At 37.1% G+C, this 13693-nt stretch overlaps 1 protein-coding gene across 1 annotated transcript in view; it reads left to right on the top strand.

Annotated features, from left to right (window-relative positions):
* Positions 1–13693, top strand: part of DEUP1 (deuterosome assembly protein 1) — a gene marked incomplete at both ends in the record, with an annotated part of 53007 nt that overhangs the window by 23495 nt on the left and 15819 nt on the right. The window contains 6 exons of the mRNA XM_082007182.1: positions 314–427; positions 3056–3268; positions 7129–7274; positions 7900–8005; positions 9549–9746; positions 13239–13325. Coding sequence (XP_081863308.1) covers positions 314–427; positions 3056–3268; positions 7129–7274; positions 7900–8005; positions 9549–9746; positions 13239–13325 — 864 coding nt within the window. The remainder of the gene's footprint in view (positions 1–313; positions 428–3055; positions 3269–7128; positions 7275–7899; positions 8006–9548; positions 9747–13238; positions 13326–13693) is intronic.

Here is a 13693-nt window from a genome sequence, read left to right as displayed (position 1 = left end):
AATGGGTATATTATAGTCATAACTCTAAAATCCACAGCAATGGAAGTGTTTTAAATTTTTTTTTTTTTAATTCAATTACTATGTTTAACCCCCAATTTTTTCAGATTAACAGCCATTAAGTCTGGATTTTTTCTGGTGGGGATGGCTGGTTTATATAACTGTTCTTTTTTGATTCTTTCCAAAATTATGGAAAGATTATGTATTAATTAAAAAACTAGATTTTTCTTAGAACTATACAAATTACAATGTTATTTAGATTAATGAAAGAAGTTATTGTCCCTGTGTTTACTAGCGTTGTTTTGCTGTCTTTCAGGAATTTAAGGCAAAATCAAGAGAATGGGATAAGAAGGGGACAATCTGCCAAAATTATCTCATCTATTTAGATGTACAACAAAAATTATTGGCTGAGAAATGTAATTTATTTCAGGTAAAATTCCTTCCTTCCTGCTTTAGGAAGAAAATGAGAATTAAATGAGCTGTTAGCTCAGCAAGAGTTATCTTAATTTAATTTTAAAAATCAGAACACGACTAAGCTTATAGTGAATCTGACAGTATATAGATGTATTGGTAGTGAATAAATTGCTTTAGGTAAGGCAGACCCATGCTGGAAGATCTAATGATACGTACAGTTATTTTAATTTTATTTTTCTCATAGAAATGAGAAAAAGAATAAGTATCATGATGAAAATTACAATATTTCTGATTTAAAAAAACTGCAAAAGCAGTACATGTTCCTTTTTACTTTTTTAAGTATACTGTGGAGATAGATACTTTTATCTTCTATGCTATTTACTAATACACAATTAATTGTCATGACAAGTTATTGAAAAGTATCTTACCAAGTAAGTAGTAGATGCCATTACTATGCTGACTCAAATATAAAGTTCCCTCAAATCCTAGATAGCCCTCATTTTTTTGAAGATCATAAATATACATTAATATAATTTATGCAGAAAAATGAATTTCTATATGCTACTCCCAAATCACACTTGGAGTTGTTTGCTGGATGACTTACACCTTTTTTATCATATTTTTCAGCTTTCAAGTTACCATTCATTCCTTGGTTGACTTTGTGATTCTTTCTTACTTGCCAATTGGCTTATTACTTTTTTATATAGCCTACCAATCTAGCATATCTTTATTTTTTTAATTCCTTCCAGTCCAGAACAAAATGTTGATTTAATGATGTCTTGATGACCTATCCTGCTCTAAAAAAAAATTAGAAAATAGCTTACAAATTATCTGGGCCACAAGACAGCTCAAAAATTAAGTAAAGGGAAGCCAATTATGTTGCTGACTGGTAATCCCCTTTTCCACGGTTACTAAACTCATTGGATCTTAACCTAGTGAAACACTTTCTTACCAATTCCTGTGAAGCTTTTTACCCATATCCAGAGTTTCCAAGGATGACAGACAAGTTTTGTTTATAGATGCTGAAAGCATTGTATTGCAACTATGGAACTTCCATACAAATGTGTTAAAAAAGTAAGGCTTTGACTAGACAAAACTCCTGTGTGATGCATGTAGTTAGACAAGTCAAAATACAGTACTCACAGTGATAATCCACATTTTTCTGTTGAGGCTTACATCACTGCCATCAGTGAACTTTCTTTGAGGACAATTTTTTCACAACTGTAACATAACCCAAACTAGTTTATTAAATACACAACTGATTGATTGTTACCTCCTAACTGTTTCAAAAGCGTTAATTGGTCCTGTGTCTTTGTCTCAAATTCCTCTTTTGTGAGGATTTCCAGCTGGAGTCTTGTACTATATTTTTCACAGGATGCTTTGACATTATGGTGTATCAGACTCCATAACTTAGGTGTCAGGGTGACCTTAATTTATTACCTATAAAAATTAAACTTACCTGCAAATTTCTTCTGGCTTTTTATTTGATATGCAGCCAGTGGTCAGTTCTACTTAGGTGTTCAGCCAGCAGAAATTACAGGAACACAGTCAATGACATCAAAAGCTGTGTAAAGCATGCCTTTTTGCAGTTCTTATAAACAAAATATAGTATTTGTAACTCTCTTTTTATTATACATTTTCTTGCTCAACTTGATCTCTGCACATGATATGTGATTCCCAGGTTATATTTTGTTGTCATTTTTCAGCTAATTCTCAATCTTCTGAAGATTACTGCTGCTTGTTAATCTCCCAGTAAAGGGATCCATGTGGATAATTTTTTGATCAGCAAAAACAGTTACCATAGTAATTACGCTTCTTCACGATGCCTGTGAATTCACAAATACCAGCAATACCAATTTTTCTGAAGTTCTGGTTTTAGTATTTTAATTAGTACAAGAAACTGAATGGAGTCTGGGGCTCTGCAGAATGTGCAAAGGATTATTGCCCAAGTTTAAGGATAATAATATCAAAATAGTACAGTTACTGGAGTAACTGAGCTGTGTATACTTGAACTATGTATTGCTAGCCCTCTAGTCAAAGGTTAATATCTATCCTGAGGCTCATACACACATAAGTCCTACTGAGTTCAATGAATCAAAGAACAACATGTCTCTCAAATTATTTTCTATAGGTAACTGTTTTGAGTAGGTCGTCATAATCACCTTTTTCACATTTGAGGCTAATTAACATTAAGTGCTAGGGAAATACACAGCAGAGGAGAAAAACCCTTGAAAAAATTCTGTGCCCTTGAAAGTTTCTGAAACTTTTTTTTTACTGAGTGCAAGGAACATGAGAGTAAAAAAAGGAAGTATCCTTGAGGGAAGCAGTGCAAACTATTCCAGTTGTGCCATCTTTTCTAAGCAAAACCTGGTGAAGAAGGAAATAGAATCATAGAATCATAGAACACTTTGAGTTGGAAGGGACCTCTTAAGGTCATCTAGTCCAACTGCTCTCCAATGAGCAGGGACATCTTCAACTAGATCAGGTTGCTCAGAGTCCCATCCAACCTGACCTGGAATGTTTCCAGGGATGGGGCATCTACCACGTCTCTTTTAGAGCTTTATGGTTTTAGTAGTAATGGTTTGGTCTTAGCAATTTACATATAATTATTGGATTTCATTTAAAATATTTTCTTGTTTTATAGAAGCAGACCCAGAATTATCAATTCCAAATAAACAGTAAGAAACCAAACCAAGAAGAGGTAATTACCTATGGCCAGCCCGAAAGTGAAAAGGATGAGTTGATTATTGAAAAGCTGAAGGCAACTGTGAATGAAATAGCAATAAACAAGAATAAACTAGAAGAGGAAAATCTGAAACTCCGGGAGGATCTAAAAATGTACCAAAACCAGTGCCAGGTAGTAATGTTTTTTCTTTTTCATGATGACTGTGGAACTAATGCTGGAGAATTAATTACTTAGGAGTATACTTTAAAAAGTTGTAGTGAGAAGCCTATATGAAAGATACGTACATTAGGTATATTCTTTGCAGGAACACAGAATGAGCTGTGAGTACAATTTTTTTGAGTAACACTTAAAGAGAAAACAGAAATATGTTTGATATGTAGTAGTATATTTTATTCTTGTCTGGTTTTGTAGGGTTATATAACTTTCCTATATCCACAGCATCTACAGGAACTTAGCCTAGTTTACTTGGTTCCTTGTATATGAATGACTTGTATGAAATCTCTTTATCTGATTTACACCTTGTTGTAGACTCTGCCATATAGCTATAATATAATAGAGAATAATAAGTATATAGGAAAGTGTATGGTATACTTTATTATTGAGAGAAGATTTTTCAGTCAATTAATTTTTAAGTTGCCAGCCATGTGAAGAACCATCGGTTTTTATCTTATCCCTAGTTTACCCTTTTTCAACATAGCACTGATCTATGAAGACAGCTATTTGGGCCTCTTCTTTTGATCGTGATGTATAAGTTCTGGCAATATTGACATAATACAAGATCTTTACAGCCTTTTTTCATTAGCTATGTTTGAAACAGATCAGGAATGAGATTCTCCTTGCTATTTTTTGTGGTAACATACATAAATTATGCTTTTGCTTATTTATTTAAGCACTTCAAGATTCAGTAATATATTGAGTGGCCTACAGTAACTTTGACTCTTTATGGAGAAAGATAATCTATTTCTGTTTATAGACAACCTTGCAGTGTTTTAACTTCATATACAATATACTTTCTAGGAATTAACATATATGTGTTGGAGGTTAAGTTCAGGTGTTGTCAGAACAGCCAAGTGTAGCACATATGATGTTTATACATTTAATTTACACATTAGTTCACCGAGTCATTTGCCTGTATACAAGTTACCGATATGCAGGCAAAAACTTCTGTTTTGGGGCCTGTTAAAAAGGCTGCCATCAAAAATAGTGGGACTAGAATATGGAGTGGAACAAATCATGGCAATTGGAGCAGGTGGACAGATGCCGTACAACGGAGAGAGTAGATGCTGTTGTGCTGTACCCTTTAAGAAAATCTTTCAACCGGATTTTTGGAATCGTGTGAATAGAATGCAGGAGCTGTAGGAAGCACTGAAGACATTTTCAGTAGAAGTGAAGCTAGATGTACATAACATTATCAGCTAAAGGGCAGAAAGTTGCAGAATCACTGTGCTGGTAGTGTGGAATACTGCTGAGTTAGAAGAGCCACATTTGCAAATAGCTGCAGAATGGAAACACTGATGTAAAGTCAATGTATGGTGAAAACACGTAGCTCAAAGAAAATATTTTTTTAGGAATGTCTGTATGAGAAAGAGGGAAGTGCAAGGCCTGTTGTCAGACAGAAGTAAGCAGATGTCCATGAAGGAGTGCTTGGTGGAGGATGGGAATAGTTGGACCTGATGTGGGTAAAGGAGGGAGGAGTAGCTGAGAACCTTGGTGGGGAGAAGGCTGATGGCAATGGCAGCGAGCTTAGTATTGTGCTTCATGTATCTTCTATGCCTATCACCATTTCATGTCTGCTTCTAAATGTTTTTCTCATACTATTAATTAGCAAGGAAACAACGATAGAGTGAAATGCATAGGAGACCAATTTGTTGGCTATACAGAAAATACAAACTTTAGAAGATCCAAACGAGACTGCAGACTATTTCTCTACCTTATGAATGGTCTGACAAACTTAATTGCAGCCGTACATGAGAAGCAACCTGAAAACATCACACAGGAGGCTTGGTTCTTAGAAAGTCTGCATTCAGTCAGCTGCTGGACACTGATTTATATAGAAGTACAACATATAATTGTATTGAAAAGGTTGAACAACTTTGAATATAATTAGTACAGGAGCTGATCAGGATATTTTTGAGACTTCCTTCTGGTATCAAACATGGCAAGCTAGTTGAAGGAACAGTTTTCACAGAATCAAAGACAGGATTTGGTAAATTTTTCAACTTGAAACAGACTCTTAAAAAGTTATATTTCATTACGTATTTTCTAAACAAAACCTAAAGTTTTCTGGTTCAAAGTTAATTTTCATTTTGGTGTTTTAACTAGGTGTCATAGATATTTCCTAAAATAATAAGTGGTACATCTCTAAATGATTTTTTGAAGTGATATGTGAAACTCTTGACCTGAAGTTCTGTTTCAGTTATTGTTGCTGCTGCTGCTGCTGTGGCTTCTGCTGTTCCTGCTATTATTATAATTCACAGAAGAAAATACAGTTTATGTAAATATGTATGATGACTGCAGTCTGCCACGGATGATATGACTTCCACCACACAGTTGTGCAGCATTCATTCCCCTTATCAACCCCAAAATGAAATCAGAGGGCCAACCCTCTCCCAAATTCATGTATTATAAAATAATTGCAGCTATTTCTTGAATGTTGAAGTCATGAAGATGATCATAAGCAAGTCTTGCAGACAATTTTAACAATTCATTAAGCTTTATTTCACTTGTATATGCCCAGACTTGCATTTCAGAGTTTTAAAAAGCTCTCTCAGCCTTAATTTAACAAAGGGTAAGATGAATGAATATGTATATGCAGCCCGTATAAAAAACGCAAAAGCGCTTCATATCTGTTTTCAACAGCCCTTTCAGCCAGAGGAAAACCACAGGCTTCTTGGAAGGAAGGTCATTCTAATATGAGGCTCTAAGGGAAATAAACCTTTGAAGTTCCTTGCTTGCAGTGTCATTTCTGGATTCCAGTTGTCTTTTGACAGTTTAAAGGCTTTATTTTTGCTTTTAAACACAGAAACTATATTAAAATGAAATGAAGAAATTATGAAAAATGCTAGTGGTTTTAGTGTAATATTTTTAAAGGCAAAGGAACAACACCCTTGGAAAGTCTTTTTATTTTAAACTGGAACATGCTTTTGGATCTTGGGTGAGAACAAATAAGTATTCTCTGGCTATTATTACTGCAAAATCTAATTATTATTGTTACTTTTGTTACTTGTGGGTTACATTTCAAAGTTTTTATCCTTAGTATGTTTTCATTATATTTTGGGGGAATTCTGATTTTGTTTGGAATTCAGATTTTCTGATGCCAAATGTAACATGTATCTTCAGGTTATCTATCACATTATCAATCAGAAATTAGAGGTAAAGTAGAGATAAGATTTGTGTACTTCCTAAGAAAAGTCTTTGTGTGATTTTGTGATTGTTTGAAAATTTTGTGATGTTCATTTAAATAAACAATTAACTCCATGCAGATAGAACTAGTTTTGGACATGACTGAGCACACACATTATCTAAGTACATAAGTCTGGATGTATCTGCTCCAAGCTTCCAGACAATGTTTAGTGAAGACATGCACCTAGTCCTGTCTTTCTATGGCCTTGTAGTTTTCAAGCTTATAAATTTGGAAATGCTGTTAGGAAAATAGAAAAAGGAAGTTACTTATGGCACTAATTCTTGCATGTGAAGCATGTTCTAGGGTGCAGAACCTGCTGAAACAACCGAACTACACATTCTAGATGCATTTAGTACAATAAAGTACTTCTGAATGATGTTTCCCATGATAGTTTCAGAGACAGATGCATTGGAACATTGCAAGAACTAAAGAATATTCAGCATCAGATTTTTAGATTACATTTCTGGAGAAAGGAACTGACAGAAAGGAATGCCTTTTTCAGAAATGAAACTCAAAAGCATGTATGTCCTTTCATACAATTTATAATGGTATCGAAAATGTGTTAAAATACAGCGTTTTGAGCTGTCTAGTTTTACTTAACTATTTATGTATTTTCTTGTTTCTTTAGAACATGGAGGCAGACTTTTCAGAAATGAGAAATGAGCTGCAGTCACGGGATGCTCTCTGGGGAAGGATACAGTTGGAATGCCAACAGTTGCATACAGAATTATTGAAAACCAGACAGTATAAAGATATGCAGGAAATTCAAATAAAGTATGTATGTTGAAGACGACATTTAACTTACGTACTTCTGAGCTAATAACTCTTTTTCTTACATTTGATTTAAATTAAGTCTGTTTACAAAGATACTCTGGATTCGAATGTCAGATTCTAAACAATTTTACAATAAACTTTTTCATTGGCAATTATATATAACAAGATTGCAGGCAATAGATGCAGGCTCTGTAAAAGGCTTTAATGCTGCTTACATCTTTACAAATCAATGCATTTCATATATTTCTATTTATATGTTTACAGTTTCTTTCATTTTCTTGGCATTGCAACACTTTGGAAGTAGTGTGATTAAGATTCTCCCTAACCTCCTTTGAATAATATGTTCATCTTTTCATGGTTTTTCTAATCTACTGTAGCTATTTGAGATTATATGAAATACCAATCTACAGGAGATTTCAGGATTCTTTCTGCACACACTTGCATTGTCCCTAATCTCTAGAAATATCCCAAGATCCAGCCTGGTTTCGGCCAAATCTTTGGTTGTTTTATTTCTTTTCATCAGCAAGCAGGTCTTCTACAGTTTTACACTGTGGAGAGGATACTGTAGGGTAAAGGTTATTGAACATTCTGCTTGTCTCATGTTTTGTTTATTTCTTATTTAAAGGCATCAGTCATCTCATGTACAACTTACTGAGCAACTAGAAAATAAAAACTCTGAGTTATTACTGTTGGCACAAAGTCAAGAACACCAACGAGAAGAGCTAAACAAGGTATTTCATATTATTAAGTATTTCCAGATCTTAACTGCAATTTAGGATTTTCAGAACAAAGCCAAGTACTGACCTTGGGTATGTGCATGTGCAGCACAGAGCAGAAAGATAGGAGATATGTGGATTTAGGAGACCATGAAGTTTTCATATATGAAAAATATTTCATAGATGGTTGCATTTCTGGACATGGTTGTATAGCTGTCAAATTGACATTCTGATTCTGTGCGCTAACAACAGATCTAGCTACTTCATTGAAATAATGGAAGAGATCATGCCTACGCATCACTGTGATTCAGATCATACCACGCAAGTAATAAACCCTGCAAGGCTATGAGTAAATAGGCTATAGGAGGTAAGTTGTAGTTTGTAGGCGGTCTCAGGTGTAAGATATGCTAAAAGATCTACTGATACAAGTACCCACACAAGGCTAAGCTTAATCAGTCATCTGCTGCACAGTCCAGTTAGTTTGAACTGTGCATCACATTGCATTGCACATTTCAGAAGTGCAGTGTGCAAGCAGCAGTGCCATGACACTGTGGAATGGCATATGGCTTGGCAGACCAAAACACTTTGGGAGGGGAGGATGCTGAGAACGCCTCTTACAGGCATGTTGTGGTTTTGCTGAGTGGCAATGTAAGCAGGAATATCTCTAATTGGATGCAGCTGACTTGGATGCAGCAATTTTGGCACGGTTGTCATGATCTAGCTCTTCGGTTTTTTGCATCTACATCTATTTGTTTACAATTCTAGTATTTCTATGTAGTTTGCATAAATAAAAATGAAACGCCATCTGTTACTGATCTTGTACAGTACTGCGAGGAATTGTTAAAATGGGTTCAAAGGTTGTTTGCTGGTTTCTGTAGTTTTGTTTCTTATATAATAAAGAAATCTATTAGTACTAAATTGTTGTTCATAGTAGAAAGATTATGAAAACAGTCTTTGTGTTGATTCTTTGGAGAACTCTGCATAGGAGATAGTGCAGAAAGTTTGACCTTAAACTGTATATATAATGGCAGGAAAATTTCTCATAAAGTGGTTTACCATATATACTCTTTATTTCTAACATAGTTTCTCATTAAAGAATCTCTAGATTAATTTATTTATATTGCTTCTAAGTTAATTTAGGCTGCATTAAACTTATTTTAAACCTAGAATAACTTTGAGGCAATTGAAATAAATCATACTTAAGTTTATTGAATGGACATTTCCTTGGATATTCTTTGCCATAAATCCCAATTCTTATAATTAACATTATTTTTATTACATTCTTCTTAAATGTTAACTTAAATGCCTTGTATTTTGCTCATTTCTTGTGCTTTCATTTGCCTATTTAATATAAGGGTTGAAAAGAGATGTAAAAATAAGTAAACCTATGTGCACTGACTCATGAAGACATTTTTTATACAATCGCAAAAATCTCTTATTCAGTTGGAAAAGTTAGTGTCTTGGAAGCAACAGCAAAAAAAAGTCACTGATAGGTAGCAAGTGATGCAGTCATATTTACTGCACAACATTTTTTCTTTTTGAAACATATTTGCTACAGATAAGAAACCATGTTTATCGAGAGGAGCATTCCCATTGCTCTGAGCAGGAAAGAATGAAGACAGAAATCTCTGACCTGACAGAAGAGCTTCATCAGAAGGAGATCACTATAGCAACTATCATGGAGAAAGCTAGTCTTCTGGAAAGACAGTTAAAAATGGAGTTAGAGATAAAAGACAAATTGTTAGCAAAACAACAGGTATGCAAGCAGGCAAAACCAGCCTAGACCATTTTAGTCCACACTATTGATAATGACATGTATTATCTGTGAAAAAAGACATGTTTCTTGCTGTAGTTTTCATCAGCATTGCTGTAATATCTGTGAGGTATTACTAAAAGAGCCAAATTGATACTGGAACAAGAAAGAACCAGTAAATGTCAACTGTACATCTAAATTGCAATTCATTCTGACCATCAAATATAGTTACCATTTTAACATGCAAAAGGTCTTGGAAACTTCCAGATTGTTGTTATTATATGTGGTTTATCACTAGAAACATTTATTAGATTATCTAGAGCATCTCCTAATTTTTCAGGATTTTTAAAGCTTTTTGAAGAATGTTACAAATCTGCTTAGAAAATTCTGGTAATTTTAAAGCTGAATACTGCAAGATACCAGTGTTTTAATGGAAAATTTAAGTTTTTAAAATGTTATCTTCATTACTTAGTTTTGTATATCAAAAAGACCTTATATTTAGAGGTTTCTGGATATCTCTGTGTTTTCTGAGAGCATCACTGCATATTGAAAATTGTCATTAATGTAATACTTCTCTTTTGACAATAAGAAAGTTAGTGTTTAGGAAAATGAGAGATGTCTCCTTCTGTGTGGCACTCTTTACCAGGCCATATTCACACAATCACAGAATCATTAAGGTTGGAAAAGACCGTCAAGATCATCAAGTCCAACCATTGACCCAACACCACCATACCCTCTAAACCATGTCACGAAGCACCATGTCCACATGTTTTTTGAACACTTTCAGTGATGGTGACTCCACCACCTCCCTGGGCAGCCTGTTCCAATGCTTGACCACTCTCTCCATAAAGAAATTTTTCCTAATATCCAATCTAAACCTCCCCTGGTGCAACTTGAGGCCATTTCCTCTCGTCCTATTGCTGGTTACTTGGGAGAAGAGACCAACACCCACCTCACCACAACCCCCTTTCAGGTAGTTGTAGAGAGTGATAAGGTCCCCCTCAGCCTCCTCTTCTCCAGACTGAACAAATCTAGTTCCCTCAGCTGCTCCTCATAAGACTTGTGCTCCAGACCCCTCACCAGCTTCGTTGCCCATCTCTGGACACGCTCCAGCACCTCAGCATCTTTCTTGTAGTGAGGGGCCCAAAACTGAACACAGGATTCAAGGTGCGGCCTCACCAGTGCCGAGTACAGGGGCACAATCACTTCCCTATTCCTGCTGACCACAGTATTTCTGATACAGGCCAGGATGCTGTTGGCCTTCTTGGCCACCTGGGCACACTGCCAGCTCATGTTCAGCCGGCTGTCAACCAGCACCCCCAGGTCCCTTTCCGCCGGGCAGCTCTCCAGCCACTCCTCCCCAAGCCTGTAGCGTTGCACGGGGTTGTTGTGACCCAAGTGCAGGACCCAGCACTTGGCCTTATTAAACCTCATACAGCTGACCTCGGCCCATCAATCCAGCCTGTCCAGATCCCTCTGCAGAGCCCTCCTACCCTCCAGCAGATCAACACTCCCACCCAGCTTGGTGTCATCTGCAAACTTCCTGAGGGAACACTTGATCCCCTCATCCAGACCATCAATAAAGATATTGAGCAAGACCGGCCCCAGAACCAAGCCCTGGGGAACACCGCTTGTAACTGGCCACCAGCCAGATTTAACCCCATTCACTACGACTCTCTGGGCTCGTCCATCCAGCCAGTTCTTTACCCAGCGAAGGGTAAACCTGTCTAAGCCACGAGCCGCCAGTTTCTCCAGGAGAATGTTGTGGGAGACGCTGTCAAAGGCTTTACTAAAGTCCAGGTAGACAACATCCATAGCATTTCTCTCATCCACTAGGCGGCTCACCTGGTCATAGAAGGAGATCAGGTTGGTCAAGCAGGACCTTTCCTGAACCCATGCTGGCTGGGCCTGATCCCTTGGTTGTCCTGCACGTGCCCTGTGAGCACCGTCAAGATGAACCTCTCCATAATCTTCCCTGGTACAGAGGTCAGGCTGATAGGCCTGTAGTTCCCAGGATCCTCCTTCCGGCCTTTCTTGTAGACGGGTGTCACATTGGCAAGCCTCCAGTCTTCTGGGACCTCCCCTGTTAACCAGGACTGCTGATAAATGATGGAGAGGGGCTTGGCAAGCTCCTCCACCAGCTCTCTCAGTACTCTTGGGTGGATCCCATCAGGGCCCATAGACTTGTGGGTATCCAGGTGGCACAGCAGGTCCTTAACTGCTTCCTCCTGGATTATGGGGAATTTATTGTGCTCTCCATCCCCGTCTTCCAGCTCAGGGGGCTGAATACCCTGCAGATGCCTGGACTGGCTATTAAAGATTGAGGCAAAGAAGGCATTAAGTACCTCAGCCTTGTCCTCATCCTTGGTGACAATGTTCCCTGCCATATCCAGTAAGGGATGGAGATTCTCCTTGGCTGTCTTCTTGTTGCTAATATATTTTTAAAAGCATTTTTTGTTATCCTTTACGACTGTGGCCAGATTGAGTTCTAGCTGGGATTTTGCCTTTCTGATTTTGTTTCTGCTTGACCTCACAAGATCCTTGTACTCTTTGTGAGTTGCTTGCCCCTTCTTCCAGAGGTGATAAACTCTCCTCTTTTCCCTGAGTCCCAGCAAAATCTCCCTGTTCAGCCAGGCCGGTCGCCTTCCCCGCCAGCTCTTCTTAGGGCACATGGGGACCGCCTGCTCCTGCGCCTTTAAGATTTCCTTCTTGAAGACTGTCCAGCCTTCCTGGACCCCTTTGTCCTTCAGGACTGTCTCCCAAGGGACTCTCTCAACCAGTGACCTGAACAGGCCAAAGTCTGCCCTCCAGAAGTCCATGATAGCAGTTTTGCTGAGTCCTCTCCTTACTTCACTCACAACTGAGAATTCTATCATGTCGTGGTCGCTAAGCCCAAGACGGCCTCCGACCACCACATCTCTCACCAGTCCTTCTCTGTTTGTAAACAGCAGGTCCAGCAAGGCACCTCCCCTGGTGGGCTCACTTGCCAGCTGTGTCAGGAATTTATCCTCCACACACTCCCGGAACTTCCTAGACCGTTTTCTCTCTGCCGTGTTATACTTCCAGCAGACGTCCAGTAGATTGAAGTGCCCTATAAGAACATTTTCCTACAATCTTTCCTACAAGAACTATTCCCTATCATATCACTAAGATACTGGATGTCGTTTCTAGGCTTCATGACTAGGATTTCATCCAGTTCCAGTGGCCTGCAAAATCTGTCCCTTTTTGTATCTCGTAACTGCATGTGAACTCTCTTATTTTCCTAAGTGATTACTTCTTCAAAAAGGTAAATAGAGGCATTGCATTTGTGTATCTTTTATAAATGGTTTAAGACTTCTTCCTGCTTTAGTATTGCTGTATTTACAAATATATATATAGTTATTTTCATAATTCTTTATGTATATTTTGTAAAATTCAACTTATATCTATCTATACTGTTATTTCAACTTAACAGTAATATTCTTGTATATAACTAAAAATCGAATCTTTTCCTAGTTGTTGGATTTCCAATACAAAGTTATCAAATCTGAAAACAGACATCTAAAAGAGATTGTGGAAAACCAGGAGTGTAAAAGTTGCATGGTAAATTTTTTTTTTTAATCTATGCAATATGCAGAACAGTTACTTCTATTTATTGTAAATGTATATTGAGACCATGGCAAATTTAGAGATTTCTGGCTTGTGTAAAATAAATAAATAAAAATAAGGTGTGTGACATAATCAAAAGCAAGTGGTATTCACACAGAACCTGAAGATGGGTATAGCTAGGAATAATTTTGACCTTAATTGCAGTAAACTAGAAGTAAGCCAAATTTTTCAGTAACTGTCTAAACACTAAACAGTTTCTGGGAGCCTATTTTTTGTAAGTGTCATCACTTATTTCAGAAAATATGTATTTTTAAACAGTCATCATTCTCACAGATACAAAAATATGTTCCTTTTTTACTGTT

The sequence above is a fragment of the Phaethon aethereus genome (genome assembly GCF_964289735.1).
Source record: "Phaethon aethereus genome assembly, chromosome: 1".
Taxonomy (NCBI): domain Eukaryota; kingdom Metazoa; phylum Chordata; class Aves; order Phaethontiformes; family Phaethontidae; genus Phaethon; species Phaethon aethereus.
Note: the sequence above shows the minus strand (reverse complement) of the source record. Positions and strands in the feature narration are given on the sequence as shown.